This window comes from Meriones unguiculatus, chromosome 20, assembly GCF_030254825.1.
Source record: "Meriones unguiculatus strain TT.TT164.6M chromosome 20, Bangor_MerUng_6.1, whole genome shotgun sequence".
In the NCBI taxonomy this organism is placed as follows: domain Eukaryota; kingdom Metazoa; phylum Chordata; class Mammalia; order Rodentia; family Muridae; genus Meriones; species Meriones unguiculatus.
This window is the reverse complement of record NC_083367.1, coordinates 25,865,001-25,889,908: the sequence shown is the minus strand read 5'-3', so window position 1 is coordinate 25,889,908 and position 24,908 is coordinate 25,865,001. Positions and strand designations below refer to the sequence as shown.

General features: G+C 42.3%; 1 protein-coding gene across 20 annotated transcripts in view; it reads right to left on the bottom strand.

Annotated features, from left to right (window-relative positions):
• Window positions 1–874: 874 nt before the first annotated feature.
• Epb41l2 (erythrocyte membrane protein band 4.1 like 2) overlaps window positions 875–24,908 on the bottom strand; it is a 154,326-nt gene continuing 130,292 nt past the window's right edge. For 5 of the 20 annotated variants that reach the window (XM_060373254.1, XM_060373259.1, XM_060373255.1 and 2 more), the window contains 9 exons: window positions 24,846–24,908; window positions 23,011–23,178; window positions 21,113–21,166; window positions 20,352–20,915; window positions 18,518–18,640; window positions 16,552–16,650; window positions 15,086–15,166; window positions 9,686–9,794; window positions 875–2,145 (listed from right to left, as the gene is read on the bottom strand). The exon at window positions 24,846–24,908 is cut by the window's right edge and continues 36 nt beyond it. In XM_060373254.1, the coding sequence (XP_060229237.1) occupies window positions 9,687–9,794; window positions 15,086–15,166; window positions 16,552–16,650; window positions 18,518–18,640; window positions 20,352–20,915; window positions 21,113–21,166; window positions 23,011–23,178; window positions 24,846–24,908 (1,260 nt within the window). In that variant the 3' untranslated portion in view covers window positions 875–2,145; window position 9,686. The remainder of the gene's footprint in view (window positions 2,146–9,685; window positions 9,795–15,085; window positions 15,167–16,551; window positions 16,651–18,517; window positions 18,641–20,351; window positions 20,916–21,112; window positions 21,167–23,010; window positions 23,179–24,845) is intronic. The other 15 variants (XM_060373264.1, XM_060373265.1, XM_060373268.1 and 12 more) reach the window with 13 other exon arrangements.

Genomic DNA, 24,908 nt, shown 5'->3' with positions numbered 1-24,908 from the left:
GCTGCCTCAGCAGAATAGAACGGAGCCCATGAACTGACTGTACTGCCTCGCCCATGGGTGCTGTAGAGACACTTTCCACCATTGCTGTGGACACACATACACAAGAACTCTTCTCCATCACTGCCAGAGGAAGACCAATCGATACTTTTTAAATGAGATCCACACATACTTTGTCATGGAAAGCACATTTGGTCTCATAATATCCCCAAGGCTTGGCTAGCTGAGACAGGCTTCCCCCATAGTTGTTTTTACAATTATAGAGAACGTGAGAAAGGCCTTTCACAAGTTGGGAGATAATTTAGTGGAACAGATCTCAAAGAAGACAGTTTTGCAAATTATATTTCCTGTGCTCATTTTAAATGACTACATAAAGAAATTCTATATCACATTTCAAGAAGATTGTACTCTGTTGGCCATTTTTCTATATAATATTTAAAAGACTAAACCCATAATGTGGTGTGCTGTGGTGAAAGCTTCCAGCAAACCATTTCAATCCCACTTCAATGCAATCCTCAGCAGCGTGCTCCGTCTGCTACATGAACACACAGCGGACATAAAATCAAGTAGGACATGAAGCATAGCAGGAAGGCATAAATGGTGCAGCTGAAGTATTTCCTGAAAGCACACAGAGAGAAGACACATCTATCTTGCAGAATTCAAACAAACTAGGAGCACCATTTAACCAGGTGCAAAGAATTCCACAACTTCCACCATGTCAGATAACTGATGCTGACAGAAGTAACAACTTAACGACTCTTAAAATGTGATTATTTTTTATTATTTTAAAATGTTAGTATTTTTACAAGACTAGATTTTCTGATGGAAAAAATAGCACTTCAGTTTATTTAATGTTTATGAAAAGAGAAGTGACACGTTTATAGAATAAACAAACTTTTATTTTATAACAGTATTACATAAAGCAAAATATCATTTAATACAACTTGAAGCTGCTATAAATCTAATCTGGCATCATAACTATACATAGAGTCAAAAGCAAATGAGAAAAATGTTCAATACAGTTAATAAGCCCTATCAGGTCTCTGTGTCAGCTTTACATGGTATCGCTTTCTTACAACCAACAACATCCCCACCACTGTCCCCACCCTCTTCTCCCCAGCATCTTCAAACCTGTGAGTCATCAAACTATCTCAGTGATACACCTCATTGGTAACAAAGGTCAGTTTTACATGGAGACAGGAGGTTTCATACAAAGCAAGTGCTCTGCTCAAGTGTTCAGACAACGGGAGATACTGAGATTGGGAAGGATAAGAAAGCAAGCACTAAGGCTTGAAGCTGCCTGGTTCTCTTTTAGTGGTGAAAGGGAAGGGCACATTTCCTGCGTCTCCTCCTGCTCTGGAGCGCTGTGGCAAAGCTTAGGTCTGAGAAGTTCTGCACTGTGGGGTGGTGTCTCTCAACACAGTGCGTGCTCAGTGAGCTTCCTAATTCTCCAGTCCGGAGAGTCTCTCACTCCACCAAGTACAAAGTCACAGGACTGGAAAGTCAAAGGGGTCGATAGAAAAACCATCTGTAGTGAAATGTCCAAACATTAGAAAAATTTCAAGATGTAAGAAATGCTTTTAATTGGTATTAATATGATCTCATGCAGTATACTTAACTGCAATCTGAAAACTGTAAATATTGACTGTAAGAATTCAATGGAAACAATCTTCAAGAATGAAAATCACTATCTAAATTAGTCACAGAGTTTCCTTTCCACATAACAGCACCTGTTCAAGTGAACAGCACCTTACCAGCCTGGGCTGGCTTTGTTCACTGTCATTTGAGCAAATGAGTCATAAAAAAAAGCAGGCAGGAAAGGGAAACAAATACAAAACCCTTAAAAAAAAAAAAAAAAAAAACCCCAAAGAATTAAAAAAAAATTAAAAGAAAGGAAGAACGAAAGCAAAGGGGAAGAAAGAGTATTTAGAAGTGGTTATAAAACAAACAGTGTATTAGAAATGTATGGGGACAGTATAGACCAGAGCTGTTAAGGTAAAGTTTGCTGTTGGCATTTAATTCTTCAGGCTTCTGGTCAGTTACCAGCTGAAGCACAAATTTGTTGGAGTAGTGGTGTGGCGTTAAGACTTGGAATGGTCAAAGTTCTTCAGATTCATGAAGCTGAATGTTGTCTTAAAAAACGACCTTCTAGGAAAGAAAAAAAAAATGACATAAGTCTTAAGTATACCAAAACAGAGGCTTAAAAGGAGTTATCAAAGTTTTCAATTGAGTCATCAATAGTTATCTGCTTACATTAACAGGAAATAGTATGTTTACTAAAAATAAGCGTAAGAAACCTAGAAGCCTTGAAATTCCTGGAAAATTGACAGAAAAGCGTGTAAGAGAGACCACACTGCAAGATTTAGTTAACCCAAAAAGGACAATATGCAGAGCCTAATGCCGCCATGTCAGTGATCTGTGGTTGCAGGTACCTATAGCCAACTGTGGCCCAAGGACAGTACAGGGGAAAGTCAAAGATCAAGTCTGACACTGAGGACCTTTTGAGTAGCATGATGCTCTCTCACCCAGCCCCACCCAGCCTATGAGTCAAGAACCCTCTGTGCAGAACATCCATACTGGATATGCCGCTTGCCTGTTCATCACTTAGCAGCTGTTTTGGCTATTAGGTCAAATGTCACAGTATCATGGTGGCTGCTGACAAGTAACGCCTATTTTCCTTGCTGATGGTTCCAAAGTGCCTGAGTGGAGATGTTGACAATTCAGATTTGCTAAAAGTAAGTAACAGGCGGCTTCCCTTAACTGAAAAGGTAAAAGGGGGACAGCATATGGAGGGCTCACTACTATTTGGTTTCAGGCATCTAATGGAGTAGTAAAACACAGATCCCCTTCAGGTAAAGGGGACTGCTGTAAAAATAAAGGTTAGCGGATACGGGTTTTAAGCTAGCTGGGAAAGTCAGTCCATTTTTATTTCATTAAGATGAACAGACAGCTCCTTCAGGTGCTAAGAACAAGTGAAGAGCCACAGAAGGCAAACAGTACCAGGGTACTAAGACGGACTTGAAGATTTATGTAGGAGACAGAAGTGAGCAGAAGAATGGAGTGCTGAAGCCACACACACCAGTACAGGTGAGCATGGGCTCAAAAGGAATACAGGTGAGATTATAGCGCCTGTTATGAGCCAATAAAGCCGGGGGCGGGGGGCACGAGGAATGATGTCTGTTGACAAAAAGATCACCTGGCAGTCAACTACAACAATCCAGATGAGCATGCAGAGCCAGGGAAAAGGAAACGGTGAGTCAAGGGCAAGGAGGCGGTCAGCCATGCAGGCCACACAGCCAGAAAAGACGGAGTTGTCTCTCCGTTGGCCCTGAGGAGGTCTGGCCTAGCCGGGCTCACATTCTGAAGGAAAACCTTGCTGTAATTTCAGCACAGTGAGTGTATTAAAGGTAAAGGGGGCAGAGGCCACTCTGGTCAGCAGCACCCACAGATGAGGGCTGGATGAAGAAGCCGGCAAAGACCAGGTATCCTGAGAGGGCTAAGACTCTGACTTGTGCTGCCACAGAATAAGGACCAATGACTGCCCAGTGGTGGTGCACGCCTTTAATTTCAGACTCAGGGGGCAGAGGCAGGTGGAGCTCTGTGATTCTAAAGCAAGCCTGGTCTACAGAGTGAGTTCCAGGCCAGACAAGGATACAATAGTGAAACCTTGTCACAAAACAAAACTAAAACAACTAAAAAGAAACGGTGGTTATATAATAGTACACAGTCTGGAACCTAAAAAGAAGGACAGAGGCATAGAGCCTGTGTGAGCCACTGGGACCAGGAGACATAGAGCCGGTGTGAGCCATAAGGATCAGGAGACACAGAGTGGGTGTGAGCCATTAGGACCACAGACATGGATCTGTGAGTCAGCATAAAGGGATCCAAACAAAACCAACAAGGACAGGAAATGGAAAGTGAGCATCAGAGAAAAGGAAACATTTAAGTCTTGGGGAAGCTGGTAGCCCACAATCAAAGGCCAAAACGCAGCAGAGGACAAAAAGTGACTCATTATTCCTGAGCTAGCAAGAGGTTTTTCAGATGCAACTATTTCATTTTCTACTTCAATTTGGCAAAAGTTCTGGCAAATGTATTAATTATAGAGGACAGTGAACATTAATGTTCTTTCCAGAAGATAAAAGTCCTAAAATAAACTGAGAATGCACATGGTATTGGTCAGATAAAAATTCTTATTTTGATAGGGGGAAAATACTCCCCATTATTCAGAAGCAGCACAGATATTAAAAGCCCCTGATCATTCAGGGCAGGATGACTAATCCATCTACTGTTTTCCTCCCTGCTGTCTTCCTTAGGCTACTGCATTACTCATTAGCACTTCTGTTTCAGTCAAGGCAGGGCAATCAATGGAAGCAAAGTCTTGCAGGCCAGCAACCCCAAAGAGAAACGTGGGGGATGGTGAGCAAGCAGTGGAGACTACCAATCAAACTTCTCTTGGGGGTTGTCTGTGACCTTTGGCCACACTTCCTATTCTTGCACTTGGACATCTACCATCTCTGCTCTGCCTGGTGAGTACAGATCGATTCTTGAACTGTCCCACCTGTGTACTTTACATAGAAAACAAACCCCTTTGTCCACTGAAATAATGCTTTAGGTACTTTATGAAGACTGGAAAGAAAACAAGGTCATGGACATTTGCTTGAGCCGAGAGTCGAAGAACAGAACTGCAGATACAATAATCACCTTGGACAAGTCTGAAAAGTCCTCTCGCTGAGCTCCTGCCATTTCCTGAAAAGGGAGTGTGGGTACCACACCAGGGGCTGATGCAGCCTGTCAGGGCAGAGGAGCTCTGCCTCATGAAGAGGCTCGATGGCAGTTCTTTACGGTGCTTCATCAGGGGAAGGCCCACCAACACACCCTCACTCCAAAGACAGAAATTCAGTTCAAAGTTTGCTAGGCTCAGAGCCACTTAAACGTGTGTCTGTGGAACAGTCCGTGTTAATAAGCTCCCAGGCTTTCTTGTCCTCCGACATCTGTTTGCCTTTCATGTGGCTGCAGCCATCTCCTCAGGACACAGAAGGGCGCCTGCATCCTTGTGACCCTGTCTGGTCCAACCTCATTGTGGTAGCCTTTGAGAAAAGAGTGAACTGCCAGTGATCTAATAGGCTTGTTTACCTGTTTCTTTTAAGCTAACAATAATTTTGAAAGTTAGGATCTTTATGGAGCAATTTACAGACAGCCTGTCACTCAAAACACCTGGATCTACCTGCAAATGCAGACAACATCAGCTAAGGAATATACAAAATTGAAAGATAATTCTATCTTTCACTCATTTAATTTTATAATTTTTCTTTTTCTACCTATACATTTCCCATCAACTGGAAAAAGCAGATACAATAACTTCTTTTATCTTAGAAACTAGATTATTTAAACATGATTATTTTTTAATATGAAGCATTGGTTTTGTTTGTTCACTTAGCTTTATAACAAAGCTAAAAACTCAAGAGACTTTTGCCCAAAATGAATTTTTCTAGAATGGATCCAATTATATCAGCAGGTGGAAATTGATTGGGAAGGTTCCTATGTGGGATCCTTCTGCAAAGGCTTGTGGGTTGTGGCATTTAAGTGGTTTATGCTAGCTCAGCCAAGTACAGAGCAACTGGCCTCGGCCTCAATGTCATCATCACAGGAGCCAACAAAGGTCTCGATACAAAGCCACACATGGACTAAGTCCCCAGCAAGCAGTAGCTAATAATGTCATATTTTTTTTACAGAGTCTTTCTATGTGGTGTTTCACTCCTTATTTTGCTTCCAAATTTGAACTGGATTCTACACTAAAATACAGAGGTGTCCGGTACATTTTCCATTTTAAATAATGCCCGAGCAACTATGGTTTCCCTGTGAGAGGTCACATCATTTAATGCAGTACTCTCAGTCAATCGGCCATCTATGTGACTGATAAACACTACAGACAGTACAGACATGCTACTCAAGTATCCTATGCGAAGACCTTCCAAGGAACAGGCAACTAAGGTGGGAACGTGAAGGGAAGCAAACTTGCAAATCCCTCCAGCTCTTCTGGGGCCTGGATGAAAAAAAATCTAATAATAATAATAATAATAATAATAGTGTACATATGTGGTACTCACAAAGGCCAGAAGAGCAAGTTTGCACTGGATTCCCTGGTGCTGGAGACATAAGCAGCTACTCAACGTGGGTCCAGGGAACCAAACACAGTTCCTTTAGAAGCATAGTCACCAAATCATTTCTCCAGCCCCATTTTTCTTATACATAAGTAAGCTGCTGGATAGCATTTGGAACAAGAACAGTTTCACACTGTACCCTTTGTACTGGCTGGTTTTATGTCAACTTGACAGGAGCTACAGTCATCAGAGAGGGAAGAGTCTGAAGTGAGAAAATGCTTCCTTAAGATGTGGCTGTAAGGCATTTTTCTCAATTAACGATCAATGGGGCAGGGCCCAATCCATTGTGAGTGGAGCCATCACTGGGGTGTGGTACTGGTTTCTAAAAGAAAGCAGGCTGCGCAAGTCATGAGGAGCAAGCCAGTAAGTAGCACCATTCATGGCCTCTGCATCAGCTCCTGCCTCTAGGTCCCTAACCTGCTTGAATTCCTACTCTGACTTCCTCTGATAATGAAGAATGCTGTGGAAGCATAAGCTGAATAAACTCTTTCCTTCCCAACTTGCTTTTTGGTCATGGTGTGTCATCGTAGCAATAGAAACACTAACCAAGACACCTTTATACATGATTTTCCCCAACATCTTATACATGATTAAGATAATCCTCTGAATTAAGAAAGATAAGTTGCGCTATCCCACTGATCTGCCCAACATCATCTAGTTTTCTATCTGGCAATATTAAAACCTAATAGGTTTTGGAGTCTGAGGCATAAGTGTTCCATGTATAAACTTATCAACGAAATACACCTCAAAAATAGACCAACATCACAGGCAACATAGCTGATTAATTTAAGCAACTAGATATTATTTTTTCTAAAAATTTAAATAATTCATTTATATACCCTGCATTAAAAAGAACATCTAAGATATAAAGTTGTTAGAAGATCAATGCAGAAAGGGCAAATGTATCTAGGTAAGATTTGTAAGACCGTAACTGATTAAAAATTATGTAATTTTACTGAAAGACATTTCATGATCATGAAGCGAAAGCTGCAATTCTCCCAATATGGACCTGGATAAAGCAGACAGAATTCCAATGACAACCTCATAGGTGTAGGGTTTCAAATGCTCACTGGTTGAGCATTTGCAAGGCCCTAGTTTGTTCTCCAACATTGAAAAATGTAAAGGAAAAGGGGAGAGAGAGAAAGAAAAAAAAAACAACTAACCACACAGAATTGAATTAGCAAGCTGAGTTAGTATTCTATATGGCAATAAAGAACTAAGAATAAACAAAGATGAACAAAAGTGGGGGCACACATCCTATACCTATCAAAACCCAGTATTCATGATGAAGACTGTGTGGCAACAAGGCACAAAAGCACACAAGCCAAAGGAAACTGACTGCCAGAAACACCCTTCCATGCAAGCAGCTGAACTGTAACAGTGTAGCTGAAAGGGAAAGGACCAGCTACCCAGTAAACAGTGCTGAAGAGCTGCCACTGCTTCTCAGCACACAGAAAAAGCAAGTGGACGATGCTTAACACATGCTATATGAATATTATTACTACTCCAAAGTATAAAAAAGGCACAAGCCACAAAGGAAAAGCTTGCAGATTCGATCATATTAATAATTAAACACCATGACCATCCTGATATTTGTTAACAAATAGCGCCATAAAGAGTTAGGATTAGGAATCAGGAAACGGGCGCTGGAGTGCTCACTGCCATTGCCGTTGATAACTGCCAATGACTGTCTGGGGTCAAGTCCCAGCACCCACACAGTGGTTTATAACCATCTCTAACTCCAGCTTCAGGGGATCCAGAATCGGGATTCTTTTGGTTTCTGCAGGAACCAGGAATACATGTGGTACAATATTCAACTAGGCAATCAGCCAATAAAAAAACAAATCTGTATAAAAAAAATCAACAGAAAAAGAAAACAACTCAGGTTTTTAAGAAGGTAAACACTCATTTCACAGAAATGTTTTGAGTTTTCTCACTATTCCCATTTTTACAGAAAAAGTATGAATGGCAAAAAGATATTAATGGAAGGAACTGAAATTACAATCATAGCTATTTGTCATTTCTCGTCCTAAATTTGCAGAATAAAACTCTCAGAGATGAGGCTGTGAACTGTTAGGGTCTTCACTCTCTGCAGGTGGACCAGGAAACTTGGTGTACTGTGCAAGGCAGAGGATAGAGGCTTCAACACCTTGCCATTCCTGGAGCTAGCCCCTCTCTGACTGGTCAAAGGACAGACTATTAAAAAAAGTAATCTTACTGTGTGTTCCTTATAATAAGACCTGTTTGGTAAAACCCAACAGACAATTGTAACACTTACACATTTCATCAGGAATTCCTTAGTCATCCCACAGAAGCAGCTATACGAACTACTTCCATACAAATGGTCATTTAAATTGCCTCATCTCTTGCTTCTAGTACACAGTGTGGTGGTCTGATGATAATGCAGTTATTGGTGTAACACTAGTGTTACTACCGTTCTAGACAGGCTCCTCACTCATAAATCTGACCAGCTTTTTAAAAGATGTGATACTTCTGAAGAGGAGTATCAGCAAACATCTTGGAGTATTTAAGCAAATGTGTTGCTTTTATTGTATTTATTTTGTGTGTGCACATATGTGTTTGTGTGAGTACCAGGGATGGACCTGAGGTGGTCTAGCAGGCAGCAGGAGCTCTCACGTGCTGAGCCTTCCCACTGGCCCTCACTAAATTCTTAAAGGTTGTTTAAAGATACAGACCTGTACCGTAAATACTAAATACTTTGAGATGGGCTTCAGCAAATTGTCTTCTATGAAATACATCAGCATTTAAATATGGATTCTCCCCATATCTCCCAAAACTTCCTAAAACATAAATTTGTGCCACATGAGTGAACAAAAGTTCCACTAGCCGTTTAATTCTTACTAATTTAAGTGACAGAGGAAGGCAGAAGGTTTCTGCTTGTACTTCACTTAGTGTTCACCTGTGTAATCTTCAGCCCACTTTCCTAGATGTGTTTTAAGTTCTCTTAATTACTTACTTAATTACTTATTCTCTTAATTACTCAATAGAGCTCCTGGTTTGTTGAGAATACTAACTCCTTTCTGATGATTATATTAAGCACCATTTATCATTACACCCCCCACCCTACCCCCCTGCTTGGTCCAACTGAAACTTAAAACATTTAGGCAATGCAAGCATTATACTCATTACAGTTCCCTGTTTGATACACAATTTTTAACATACAGATGTGAGAGACTTGCCTCTCACACAAGATAAATCTCTAACATAAAGGTAACAGCACCACCCTGCAATGGTCATCATGAGTGTTAGTTAACTACACATTACATTAACACACTGGACAGAGAAGGAACATACACATCCATAGCAGCTGCTATATAATGGCATCATCAGCACTAGCTAGACAAGACAGAATACAGACCCTGATCATACACCTTCAAGCAGCTGCGCATGCGGATAACAACAAACTGAAGAAGAGCATTCAAACTGCAGAAGACAAAGACCTTGACATAGAGCACACAGCACAGGATCACAGAGCAGTCACAGGAGAGGCTTGGCGGCTTTCATACCTTATTCTTCTCCTTCTTCCAGCGGCTCTGTTTCTTTGTGCACTACTACCCTCGTGACGGACATGTCAGGGTGCTGCTCTCTGGCTTCCCTAATGGCCTGAGCCAGCGCCTACCAAGGTCAGAAGAACAAGCAATCATGAGCTGAGTATTTGGCTCAACATGGCAGAATACACGCACCTTCATCGACCAGACACAAGCTCCAGCCACACTGCTCGTGTCTTCATTTATAAGAATAGGACATTTGAATTTGTCCATTGCACACTTTTCAGAGAAAGCCTGCCGTTTCCTCCGCTTCCTGTCCTTCTGTGTGTCTTCACGGGTGAAGCATACAGGAGAAGCACACTGCCTTCGAAGCCCAGGCTTGCACTCACTGTGCTATTAGGAGAACATGGTTTTTCTCATAAATTCTTACCTGGAAGCTCAGACTAGTGCAAAGGCAATAAAGAGCATTTGAGGTTTAATGTAGGTATAATGAGGTATAAATGCAGGTAATGACGTCAACTGAAAGTCCAGTGCCTTAGGTATACACTCAGGAGCAGTCACCACACAAGGAGATGGGAACTCCATGTCATGGACCAGACCTCTGAATCTTGTCATCTAAGACTCTCAGTCATTGTCTGAAGTTGACACATTATACTAACATTACTAGGAAAAATACCTATAAACCGATAGGGAATAAAACTACAGAGCAGCAACAGAAATAAAAACAACCATTAGGAGAAGAACAGACGGAATGATCTGCGGGCCCCTTTCTGCAGCTGAGACCCAAAGTTAACAGCTTTCTCAACCCCAAGCAGCCAGTATCAGCGGCAAGCGAAGAGGACCCAGAGTACCTACGTGCTGCCTCATGGTCCCTTCCATGGATGAGGCGGGGAGTGAGAATACCTCTGCTTCGTCACAGAGCACGCTATGTAACATGGAAAGATCCCATTTCTAAGAGGGAGACATAGCTTTTTTTTCTTTTATTGTGTTTTTTCTTATATTTTTTAATTTTTATTTTAATTTTTATTAATTAGTTTATTCACTTTGTATCCTCCCTATAGCTCCCTTCCTCCTCCCCTCCCAATCCCACCCTCCTTTCCCCTTCTCCACCCATGTCCCTCCCACTGAAAAGGGAGGTCCTGCTCTGCTTCCTTCTGATCCTAGTCTATCAGGTCTCATCAGGATTGGCTGCTTTGTTTTCCTCTGTGACCTGGTAAGGCTGCTCCCTCATCAGGAAGAGGTGATCAAAAAGCAGGCCAATCAGTTCATGTCAGAGACAGTCCCTGTTCCCATTTCTAGGGAACCCACTTAGAGACTGCGCTGCTATGGGCTACATCTGTGCAGGGGTTCTAGGTTATCTCCATGAATGGTCCTTGGTTGGAGTATCAGTCTCAGAAAAGATCCCTGTGCCCAGATTTTTTGGTTTTGTTGCTCTCCTTGTGGAGCTCCTGTCCTCTCCAGGTCTTAATATCTCCCTCTTCTCTCATAAGATTCCCTGCACTCTGCCCTAAGTTTGGCTATAAGTCTCAGCATCTGCTCTGATACCTGAAGGGTAGAGCCTTTCAGAGGCCCTCTGTGGTAGGCTTCTGTCCTGTTCCCTGTTTTCTCCCTCTTCTGTTGTCCATCCTCTTTGCCTTTTTGAACGGGAATTGAGGAACTTAGCCAGAGTCCTACTTCTTGATTAGTTTCTTTAGGTGTACAGATTTTAGTGTGTTTATCCTATATCATATATCTAATATCCACTTATGAGCGAGTATATGCCATGTGTGTCTTTTTGCTTCTGGGACACCTCACTTAGGATGATCTTTTCCAATTCCCACCATTTGCCTGCAAATTTTATGATTTCCTTGTTTTTTTATCAAGGAGTAGTATTCCATTGTGTAGATGTACCACAATTTCTGTATCCATTCCTCAACTGAGGGGCATCTGGGTTGTTTCCAGCTTCTGTCTATTACCAATAAAGGTGCTACAAACATGGTTGAGCAAATGTCATTGTTGTATACTTGAGCATCTTTTGGATAAATGCCCAGGAGTGGTATGGCTGGATCTTGGGGAAGCGCTATTCCTAGTTGTCTGAGAAAGCACCAGATTGATTCCCAAAGTGGTTGTACAAGTTTACATTCCCACCAGCAGTGGAGGAGGGTTCCCCTTTCTCCACAACCTCTCCAGCATGTGTTGTCATTTGAGTTTTTGATCTTAGCCATTCTGATGGGTGTAAGGTGAAATCTCAGGGTTGTTTTGATTTGCATTTCCTTGATGACGAAGGACACTGAACAATTCTTTTAAGTGTTTCTCTGCCATTCAATATTTCTCTATTGAGAATTCTGTTTAGCTCTGTACCCCATTTTTTAATTGGATTACTTGATTTGTTGATGTTTAACTTCTTGAGTTCTTCATATATTCTGGATATTAGCCCTCTGTCAGATAGCGGGTTGGTGAAGATCCCTTCCCAATCTGTAGGCAGTCATTTTGTTCTGACGACAGTGTCCTTTGCTTTACAGAAGCTTTTCAGTTTCATGAGGTCCCATTTATTGATTGTTGGACATAGCTTTCTTAATTACTGCCAATTTTATTTGCAAAGAAGTTTTGGAGGAAAAATAAAGAAAAAAAAAAAACCGCAGAAGAACCAAGTCAGGGAAAGATTCCTAAGAGGAACATCAAATTCTTCTGGGATACAGGTCATCCATCGCATAAGAAAGCCTATACACGGGAACAGCAGGAAGCAGTGCAACGTTCCTTTAGCTCTGGTGCCTGTGTGGGGTAAATGCTGGGTCACATTATCATTTCTATCTGCCCTAAGTTAGGGTACATACCCTGTTCAGTAAACCTAGATAAATTTACAAAGTAGAGGGGAAGAGGAAGAACCATAATCAACACCTCATATATCTTCATTTCTTTCATTTTATGTGTACAGGTGTTCTGCGTGAAAGGATGCCTGTGTACCATGTATACGCTAGTGTTCACAGAGGCCAGAGCAGGCTATAAGATCTCCTAGAAGTAGTTACAGATGGTTGTAATCTGCCATGTGGGTGCTGAGAAGCAAGCCCAGGTCCTCTGGGAAAAAAGTCGGCATCTCTTAACCACTGAGCCAAATCTCCAGCCTGTATATGAAATTATGCTTGCAATCCTCTCATTCTTTATCAGCTTAAACTAAACGTCAGAATTGGGAGGGTATGAGGGTGGGGCTACAGCTGGGATACAAAGTGAATAAATTGTAATAAATAAATTATAAAGAGACTAAACACAATAACATGTTAGTAAGATATTAATATGGCAATAATAAAGACTGTGAGAAAATATCACATCGTCAAATCGCGAGGAAGAACGTGTGAGTGGAGTCTCAGCACAGTCAGGTCAGTTTTGAAGTTCTAGGGCTCCTTCCACTCTAGTCTCCTGAGAGCTGACCTAGGACAACAAGCGTGCACCGCCACACCAGGCTGACAACTACTTTCATTAGAAAAAGTATGCTCAGAAGAGTAAATAACTCATTCATTCCTGGGATGAAGCAGTGAATCATGACCAGCAGAGAACAAAGACTTGCTGATCTGCCTTGTATAAGAGTGAGCCTTTCAAATCATCAACACGAGGCATTTTTTTCTATGTCTCACTCAAATTGAGGGATAGCCCATTACTATGATGCCTTTGAACATAAAAAAAAGGAAGCAGAAAAGATGTGAATGCTGTTAGGGTCGCTATGTAATCAGTGTCAGTTTTTGGCAAGGAAGCAATTTCTTCATTTAATTTTATACCGTTCCAATGGCATAGCTTTATGAAGAAAGGGCCCACATGAATTTCTGTGACAAAGGTGCACACTGGACCTCACTTTAACAGTGCTGCAGCACACAGGAGACCATATGTTCCCACATCAATGGTTAAGGATACCAAGTCATCCTATTTAATTAGAATTGTTATTTTAGGATCCATAGGTTTCATATTTGTTATTTGTATTTGCCTTTTATAAGCAATGTTACATAAACCTGAGTTTTCAAGGCAAACAGGTTAAAAGGTGAAACACAGAAAGTGAAACCCGAGAGCTACCGAGCTGGGAAAAGTTATTATAAAGCATGGAAGGGTGTCCATTCTTGGGGAGTAGGTGAAAGAAGCAATGCCTGGGAAGATACCTCAACTTTCACTTCCTCCTCTTAGAATGTGGTAGGAACTTAATGAACGCTTCTTGACCCAGAATGCCAGAGGAAGAGTAGGAGTTAGATACCCACCTGCCACTCAGGGGAAGTCAAGACCTCAGTGGGCAGCAGCGGAACAAACCCAGTGCATGGGAAAACAGGGGTGTCAGCGCTTTCCCACAGGAAGTGGACTAGTCACCTACTAGGAACCCCCACTCTAAGTTCAAACCCTAGCACCAGAGCAACTTTATCTCTAACCCTCAGAAAAGAAAATCAAATCAACAAGCAAAGAAACAAATCCCCCAAATTATAAGACATGTAATTAAAATACCACGCTTACAAAGTCATGACATATCACCCTCTCTGGCCACACTGTGCTTCTCAAGAAAGTAGTTCTGTTTCTCAAGAAAGCAGTTCTTCTATCTAACAGTGGCCCTCTCTGGCACACCACCGTGCCCAAGGCTGTGTCTATCAAATACTTCTCTTCCTTTCTTAAGTTGTGAAGAAAAATACTTTGCTTTCTTTTGTAAAAATCAGTTAAAAAAAGAAAACAAGAGAGCTAGAGAAAGAAAGGAAGAAAAGGATGGGAGATGGAGGAGGAAGGAGTAGGAGGAAGTGGAAGGAAGAAAAAAGGGAGAGAGGCAGGGAGGGAAAGAAGGAAGGAAGGAAGAAGAGTAGAAAAGAAGGGAGGGTGGGAAGGATCAAGGGAGGGAGGAAAGAAGGAAGTGAGGGAGGAGGAAGGAAGTAGAGGAGAGAAAAGAAGGAAGAGACTCCTCTCATCACACAGGATGGCAGTCTAAAATCAAGCATCGAGCAGACCCACTCATTACCTGTCTATAATTAAGCATTGCACTTAGCTTAACCTACAAACAGAATCAGTATAAATATTAATCTTAAAAGAAACATTAATGTTTCCTTCCATCTACTACCTCAAATTATGATAGGGAAAAATCCTTAGTAATCAACAGACCAACTTTTCTTACACTACAAAATCACTTGCAAATTTTGGATAACCAGGCATAAAAAACCTTGGTGGCTTTTATTTGCTTTTTGTTTTGGGGGGAAGAATTGTCATTACTCATCGTTAGTTTTAAGACAGGCCAATGTGAATCCCTAGTGGTTATCAGCAGTCCCCACTCCCTTGCATTTTAATCACATTTGTGCCAGCATGCTTTACAGCTCACAGGACAGCACGGCAGGCTTCAAATGTCTTTCCACCATAACTGGGGAACTGGCCTCCATTCAGGAAGTACCAGTAGGTGACTGACACAGATGTGACAGCAAAGGCCCTTACCTGATCTTGATCCAGAGCTGCGTCTCCTGTGATCACAATGCGTTTCTCAATTCTTGTTTCCGATATTCCACCTTTCACAGTCTAAGGTCAGAAAAAGAAGAAAAAAACAGTGACTAGAGCTTGCAGGCAGAGAACAAAGGCAAAGCCCGGCTTCTACCTGGTGATGGATCATCTTAGACTCAGGTGCTCGACATTTTCTATTAACACAGAGTCCTATTGTTAGTGCTCCAGCATCCACACGTGTGCTGTGACTGACAGCAGCCCTTAAGATACCAAGATTCTAGTGAGATTAAAGTGCAACAGATGCCATTTAAAAACCTAAGTAGCTCCATTGGGATAATCTATCACAATCCCAAAGTTTCTCCCCAGTTAGTTAGCCAATTTTTGAAAAGGAGAGTAGAGAGAAGAAATAGCTGTTTGGCATCCGTAGAGTTACATTTTAGATTTAGGAAATTATTTGATACTATAGTTTGACGCTTGATTACAGCTATACATATTCATTTAGTGAGTTCACTCATTTGATTTAAGGTAAGAAAAACAATGGGATTTTCATTAAAGGTTGAGCTGACAGCTGTTTCTGTGTGCGGTTGGGCATGTTGGACACAGAACACATGTGCACGGGCTGTGCAGAGACCTGGCTGCATTGGCTCCCTCATGCTGGTGATCCTGAGACCCTTGAAAAGGAGCACAGCCAATACCAGAGTCCTGAGACAGCACACAGGCAACCTCTACAGTTTCACCGTCTACACGCTGACTTACAAGCAGCAGCACTGAACTAAGAAATAAAAGCTTATCACCAGCTTTATCAGCGAGTATCTGTTACAAGCACCAACCTACCTTGCATTTTTTAATTTACAAAATTTCTTGCTACTTTGATTCTTTAAAAATTATCGTCCAAAACATGGGGTGGAAAGGGTATAATGTATACCTTTAAGACCATTAAGCACTAATCCAATGTGAAAATAGAAACAAAATGAAATACCGGAAAATCAGACTGAATTACACTGGCATGCATCAGCTGGAAGCTCCCTCCTGGGTTTCAAGAGGGCTGACGTGAGTTTGACCTTTAAGACACCCAGGCCCCAGGTGCAGCTGATGCTGTCAATGCAAGCACTACACGGGTGCTATGGTATTAAGTGTTTACAAAGGCTCCAGGTAAAGGTCTAAAATCAATATACTAGAACTTTAAATGAGAGAAGTCTCACAATTATATTAAAACACTTCTTAAGTCTATGTAGCTGTCTTAAATATAGCTAGTCGTATTTTTACCCCCTTGTACTTTACAAAACTGCAATTTGGTTTGAAACACATGTGTCATTACGGCCTAATTTTTTGGCTACTTTAAGAAAGACATTTAGTCCGCTAGCACTGTCTGTGTCTTAAGTGTGTATAGGAACAAAGAAAGGATATGGAAAAGGTCTGTTAACTGTGTACCATCCTCTCCCTAGGTCCCCCTAGAGCTTTACCTTGGTGATGTGTGTGGTTGTCGTTGTTGACGCAGACTCAGATGTGATGGTTTGTGCGGTCAGTAACGTGCCCGAATCACCACCAGCCCCGCCATCAATCTTTGGATAGGTGGAGGAAAAATACAAAGCAATGCTTAACTTCCATCATGGCGGAAAAGACCCCCCACTGAGTATGCATCTTCTAGGGGCTCCACAGCTGGCAGCAGGTACCATCTGCCTAGGTTCTGCATGGTGGAGCAGAGGCTCGCGGTCCAGACAGCGGCTGGCATGAAAGGCAGTGCTGTGAAAAACAGTGAACGCACAGACACAAACCCCGAGGCAGAGGGGAGAACGGAGTACCAGTTGGGACTTTAAGTCATTTAGAGGAAAGAACATCTGGAGAAGCTGGAAAAGGAGCCGAGGGCCGGGTGAAGATGTTTCCACAGGGACCAGAGCTACTGGCTTTGCTATTGTGTTGAAGCACAGGTGGGTAAAAATAGCAAACATTTTCAGATTACTAATTAACAGAACCTGATGAGGACAAACTGAACTTGAACAATTCCGTTATTTGGTTATCGCTAATCTATTCTGTAAACCTCACATAGTTCTTATAATGGTTGATAGCTCATGAGTATATATATACATATATGACTGCACATATGAGTGCGCATATTGTATATGTGGGTATGGTCCATGTATGTCATATATTTATACATATATATATGCCACTGTATATACTTTAAAAGAAGCTACTTTTATTTGTTTGCTTTAACGCTGGAAGAGGCACAAGATTCTAAAATTTGCCAGGAAAAATAACAAAGCAAATTAATAGCTTAGTTATGTTAGGACTGCCAACACAGCTGCCAATTTCCTGACATGAACAAAAGGAATCTTCTCTCAAACTTGCCTCAGACACCGGAGCTTCTTTCTGAGGGAGCGTACTGCAGCAAAGACCTGAAAGCAATATTCTCGCAAGCCTGCCCATGATAAGAAACCTGTCTGCTCTTACGTGGGCTTTGTGCATATACATGTATCACATCCTTGAAACTGTTTAGAAACATTGCATGCACGTACACAGTCATTCTTAAAGTATTTTGAGACCTGACCGTCTTCTTTACACTGCAATCCTATCAGAGGTGAACTATTTACTCTACGTCTTCAAAGAGATCCACTTTGAAATGGTGAAGCACTTTTGTTAGATTTTATTTGATTCTGTGTACATATGCACCTGTTGTGGGGCCCAGAGGACAGCTGTCTTCCTCAAATGCTCACCACTTTGTTTTTCAGGCAGAGTCTCTCACTGAACCTGAGGATGACCAATTCACATTTGGTTGCACAGCCCCTGGATCTCCATCCCAGCACTGGACTCACAGCCATGCCTACTCCCAGCTTTGAACAGGGATCTGAACTCGGGCTCTCATGCTCATGTGGCAAACACTTCTCTGTAAACTAAAGCAGTCTTCTCCAGCCTTCTTACCTGGGCATCTCTGTAGAACCAGTGTCTGCAGAGCTGGAACTAAGTGGGCATTTCCCTTAGCTACTCTGACACTGTTACATGAAGTCACCACGTGTGTCAGAGGAAAATAAGCCAGAGCAGGGGAGGCTTAAGGCATTCCCAATCTACACAACACCTAGAAAACTTTGCAAGACCACCAGCGTCTTGTGCTGCTTGCCTTAACTAAGCACTTGGACGGCTCTCCTATATAAGTACTAGGTCACTAACGTGTATCTGCTCCTCCTCTCTAATTGAGGTTTTCCTTTCTCCAGCTGCCAGGATTGAACTTAGAGCGTCGCTCTACCTCCAGTCCTGGACTCACCCATTTGACTATAGCTCTGTCTAAATCTAAGGGAGCAACAGAGAAGTCACACCGGTGGGACCCTTACAAAGTGTGGAAAGCTGTGTCAAAACCAGAACAAGGGAAGACACTGTAAACAGAAATATACGAGACAAAAACGGACAAACAGCCCAAATCTCAGGCTTCTGTACCTGCGGAGACTCATATGTGATGGTTTTGGTCTCAGTTTGAACAATGGGGACTTCCTTGGTGGAGATTTCTGTCCTTTGTGAGGCATCAGAAATTGTTACCATCTCTGTTTTTACCACTGGTGGCTGAGGTGGAAAAGGAAGGGAAAGATAAATTCTAGTGGTCATGAAGTACAAGTGTTTAAAGGAACCTTCAAAAATAATTGTTAAAATATCCAAACACACACTCGTGCATGAAAAGAGCAAAAGTAGATACCCTAAAATAAAAAAATGTAAAAGATTTATCTCCTTAAAGTATAACTCACATGCACATATGTACATGTATGTATGTGTATATGTGTATATACACATACTTATACGTATGTGCATATATATGCATATATACATACCTATATATGAAAATAAGCTAAAATAATGGCTCCCTAAACTCTGTTACTCTTGAAATTGTGGTGATCCTAAACCACTACAATGACTCGTATACTTTACTTTGGGGGAAACTATGTTAACATTGAAAGGTAACAGAATGCACTACATAAAGGTAACGATCGTTATTTTTACTGAAGCTTACAAAACCACAATGTGAAGGCTTATTATTTTTAATTGGATTGTAAGCTATGTAGGCCAAGATTTATTCCCCCCCCCCAAAAGATAGCATTGTCAGAAAGGATATTTTCAAGTATGAATATTTTCAATTACAGCCATCTGGAAGTTCCCTTTCTTTTGCATTAAGTACAATAAAATGTTGTATCTAAAATGAGTCCAGCTGCAGTAAGTGCTCTGGCGATCTTAAGCAGAGAGGCTCAATGTTCATTAACCCTGCTGAGCACACATGCATACGTACACCAGACTACAGCACTAGCAAATAACACTTCCTCTGAGAGAAAGCTCCCAACAGGTATAATTATTTAAATGGAAAGGGTAGTTCAAAGTGTTCAAAGGACTCTTGAGATGTCTTCTCTGAAGTGAAATATGAAATTTAAAGTAACCTATTTATTATTCCAAAACAGAGCCACTTAAAGACTGTCCACTCAATCAAAGAGCAAATGCTGATAGATCCCAGCACTTCGGGAGATCTGGAATCAATAGACATTCCTGCGCAAGTAAACTGTCATGTGACAGACAATGCCCCTCGTAAGACTGAATCTGAGAGGAAGATGCAAGATTCTCTTCCCTACAAATAAAGGAAAAAGACAGTCTACAAAATAATCAGTTTGCTAGTAACCCAGGTTTGATGGAAGCACATGAAGAGTGTGCTTCTGGTAAAATGTCCAGTCCTTGGATGCCAAAAAGAGAAAGATTCATAAGCAAACCATTCTCCCTGGACTCCACAGACAAGAGTCGTGTGGCAATCAAGAAACAGTGCTCTCATCACCGCAAGACGACGGACCCCCTCCACAAGCGCTAAGAAAAAGTGAGAATGACCCAAAAAGCCATAGCCAATCATTAGGGCAGGAGCACACACACTTAAGCCCACCAGCTTTCCACAGTACATGCACATTCCACCACTGAAGCTGATGAGAAAAGGCATGGAATTGAAGTAGTGCATAGAAGACAGAAAAGCACCCAGAACATGCAAAGGAAAACTGAAAACGGGAAATGAGAAGCAAAATAGATGCCGCTGTGGAAGTTGCCCTGCAGGTAATGCCGCAAAGAAGCTACAGACTGTGACCTGAGCTGCAGACCTACAAAGCAGTGCTTTCCCTTTTTCCCGTGAGAAAAGAACGCCAGCTTCTTGCTGCAAGAGCTAAAGGAGAATCAGGGGAAAGGCGAAGAATACAGGTGTTTCCAACTGAGAGACAGCGCCATAGTTTAGCTCATGCTTGAGACTCCCGTTTACCTCTGAACAACAAATAATCTCTGGTAAAACATCAATGTCACCACGGGGCACCTCTCCGTTAACTGTGTGCTGCTCGTCCTCTGCTTCTTCTCTCATGGCTTGCTTAGCAGTGCCTCCGAGCTCACTCTTCTCTGCACGGATCTTTTGGGCACCTACATTTTCCTGGGCCTCTGTCTCTACTGTGTGTGCACTGGCCCCTGCTTGTCTGTCTGGGATGGCTTCGGGCATTGCTGCCTCCCTCTCTACTACCTTGGCTCCTCGGCCCGGTTCTTCCTCCATCTCTTCATCACACTCCTCCTGTTCTTCCCTTATGGTGCCCTCAGTCACTCGGTGGTGGGGCTGGTACTCTCCCACATCTTCCTCCTCACTCTCACTGCTGCTGCTGCTCTCGGAAGACAGGGAGGTGGAGTCTTTCTGTGCCACTGGCTCCACCTTACGAGTGTCCCCAGGAGCACTCCCAGGTGACAGCTCTTTACCGGTCCTCTCTTCCGTGATTACGCTCTCGTCTTTCCCAACCTCTGCCCGCTTCGTCTCCTCCACTACATTCAGAGTCTCATGTGAACGCTGCACAAGAAAAGATGGATGAGGGAGAACAAAAACATACGGATAAATAAAAACAGCGAAAACCCAACTTAACCGATGGCAGGTTCATGTCATGAAGAGAAACAAAGATGGTGATGATGGCTGACTGAAAGGGAAGCAGGGAACATGAGCAGGGTGGGAGGTGTTAGCGAATGGAATTAACACAGAGGAGGGAGAACCTTAACAGCGTCCCCGGTTCCAGTGCAAGGCCCTTCCGGCGAGAGAGTGCGAGTCTGTGAAACAAAAAGCAACCGAGGACACAAAATCAATACAGTTTTACCTCAACAACCACCAAAACAGATACGTGATAATGCAAACACAGAACAGCAAGAATCAACCAACCCTACTGAAACCTGGGCTCAAGGTCACACCAGACAATTAGACACTGGCCACAACACTTACAAAAACAAACAAACAACAACAACAAAAACAGCCAGTATTCTTGCAAAGACAAAAAAAATTTACAGGCATAAGCCCTATTTATGGACTTGATAATGTTAAAGAAAAACAAGTATTAATACCTAAGTTTACTAATCAGCTTAAAGGATAAAATTTAAAACTCAGAAATCTGTTCCTTAAACACTTTAAGTGTTTTAACTTTTAAAACCCATTAAGTGAATCTAGAACACTGGCTAGAACCCCAAGTCCTAAATAAATTATTGTTTAATTGACTGACTGATTCGTTGATTGATTGCTTTCTTTTTACCTTGGATTAGCAAAATCACGGCTGGTTTCGAACGGCTATTAACATCAAAATGTTCACTCCAAAAAGTTATTAACATCTCAATTTGTAATATGGACTTTGAGTGGATGGCAACGTCTGCCCATGTGTCTCCTCTTAGAATTTAGCTCATTCATGACCAACACTGACACTTGGAGATGGGTTAAGTTTATTACTGAGGACGATCACCCTAATCCCCCGTGGATACCTTCTTCTTAATCTATTCCACTTGGTAACACAGAAGCTGAGCACTCCATCTAATGCCTGCCTGTAGAATACAGGAGTAACAGAAGTTACTGGAGTCCAGTACTAACTAGGGTGCCGGCTTCTCTTCGTGGAGTTTTGAAGGCTTTGTGCTACCTTACACTCAGAGAAATGAATGTCCTATCAGTGATCTAACAGAAAGGTATTTCAGTTCCAGGCAGCCGTGCTATCTACTCAAGGTATCACGCACACTGACATGCAGAAGAGTGCTGGTCCTCTGTCCCTGCTGGACACTAACTATTCTCCCACCAAGACACTAACTGTACTCAGAGGTTTTCCTCACAGACATCAGGTACTTCATGGGTACCTGACACAAAGGACACCCAGAGCTACATGATACAATTTGTCTGTAGCTCCTACGAGCCAGTGTTACAGCCTGAAATCTGTTAGTCTGAAATGCATGGTAATTGTATGTTTGAGTTGCTCAAAATTCATACCATGTAAGCATGTGATCAACAGAACAAAGAATCAGCTTTCCAGCTTTACCACAGGCTCAGGAGTTTCACATATTGAACTGAGCCACAAGTTGCTCCAGAGATGAGGACACTGGATGCTCAGAGCATCTCTAAGGCAGTCGTCTCAGACTTACTACAGGCCAGAGAGATAACGAGGGTTACTCAGTCATAATGGCTAGGCAGGCCTGGCTCAAGGTCAGAGAGTTCCAGAGGATTATCCAACACAATCAGCACAGGAACTCTGGCCAGGCGTTTGACTGCTACTTTATATAACAAACTACCAGAAGATGCCTGAAATTTGGGCTTTGAAATCTTGAGCTGTGCAAAGCCCTCAGTTGAACTTCCACTTGGCTGAGGCTGCCCTTCCATGCGCCTGGTCACTACAGCTCTGGGCCTCAGTGCTGAAAACAGTTCCCAGCATTTAGATAGGTTTTGTTGTTGTTGTTGTTTTGTTCCGTTTTTAAACAAAAATATGAGAAATTACCCAATCTACTACTTTTTAAATTCCCTGTTTCTTAACTGTTTCTCCCAGTGACTTCACTTGATATAGTAGACGGAAAGGTACCTAAATACTAAAAAAAATGAAAATCTTCTCCTATGTGGCTTTTAGTAGAAGGAGAAACAAAGTAAAAGGCACCTCAGGCAGGTGTGAGAAGGGTGCAGAAGAAAGCTTTTCTCTAGGTGCATTAGAGTTCACAACAGCGCCCTCTGCTGTCCAAGTGGTAGATGAAGGGAAGGAGGCTTTCACACTATGAGAAAAGCCCTTTCCACTAAACAAAATTGATATTATCTCCTCTTCTAGGCTCTAGAGGTCAGAAAAGGAAGAGCAAAGAGTTAGCAATGAATCAGGACAGACAGCAGTGACCTACTAAAAGGAAGGAAAGGTTATACAGGAAAGAAAAACAGAACAGCATACAACAAAAGGAAAGAATCTTGTAGATGGGAGCATGCTTCTATGAAAGTTTACCTGAAAGCCAGCTTTTGCACTTTGCCTGAGAATTTCTGGTAGCTTTAACCTACAGAAGCCAGCTACGACTCCATTTACTGCTGAAATGTATCAAATGGCACTCCCCAAATCCTCAAACACTGACTTCTGAGGTAGCTCCTTGGCTTCTTTCCGCAGAGAACTGTCTCCCCAGCAGCCCCTACATTAGAAATGCTTCCTTCCTGTGCTGGACCCTGGCTAACTACCCAACCTGCCCTTAATGCCCTTCCCTATGCATTCTGGACTTTGACTGGCCATTGAATAAAGCACCACCCTAGCTCCCATGACTTCCTCCCTGCTGCACAGAACTGCAATGGACAGTCTTAGACACCCCCCCCCCCCAGGGAGTGTTCCACTTTCACTTTTCCCTCAAAAAAACAGTTTTTAAAATTTCAAGACAATGCCAGAACTGAAAACTTAGTGGTCAGTGAGCTCAATTGCCTGAAAGTCTCTATTCAGGTATAGTTAACTTTCACATTGCTATGTCTTAGACAGCACTTCCAGGCCAGCCTGAAAGGACGACATGCAAGCTGTGACAACCCTCAGAAACCTGCAAGGCCACCAAGGATGAACCAGGAAATCCCTACACCCCCACATCCCTGCCACCGCCAAGCAGCAGTTTGTAAAGATTCTTAGCAAGTCACATTCCCCAGAGATCTTTTAAAGCAGATAATGTGGGCCATGCACAAAGGGTTCTTCAGACAATGACCTAAGAAGGGGGGGGGGGGAAGTTCTTAAAATTTTCAGCACAGAAAAGTTGCTCATCTGCATTAATAAAGACTGTGAAATTTAAGTATGACACATTCTCAGGGTCAGAAAGAGAAGGAAGCCGCTGTGTACATTAGTATTTCTTTTGTTACATTAAAAATGTGAACAACTGGAATCCAAAAGCTTCCCATGTGTGATTAGTAATGCATTGTAATAACATTGCCACGTGCCTAAGGGGCAGACAGCGCATTTCCGTGACACGCGTTTCCCAACCATAAGCTGTGCGTATCAAACAATGGATTGCGCTATCACCTAGCATGGCAGATATTGCTGCACTTCCAAATGACACAGGAGCTAAGATAGGGTGCGCCTCCCCAATGTTCCTACGCTAACATATACAGACCTAGCTTTTTGGTTGGTTGGTTTGGTTTGGTTTTTCCAGACAGGGTTTCTTTGTGTAGTCTGGCTGTCTTGGAACTCACTCTGTAGACCAGGCTGGTCTTGAACTAAGGGATCCACTTGCCTCTGCCTCCAGAGTACTGGGATTAAAGGCATGCAATACCATATTTAGCTAAAGGGTTTTCTTTTCTTTTTTAATTTATTTTTTTCCAGACAGTGCTTCTCTGTGTAACCCTGGCTATTAAGAGCCTAACTTTTTAAACATTCAAAAACTATTTGAAAAACAGATGGACATTTTAAAAAAGTATCTCTGGTTGTGAGCAGAAATGCATGGGGGGGGGGGGAGAGCAAAAGCAGATCCAATGATGCACGGTGAACACCTTGTCCGCCTGAGCTTCCTCTTCAGATGTGCGCGCTGTCACCTTCAAGTACTTCTCCTTCAT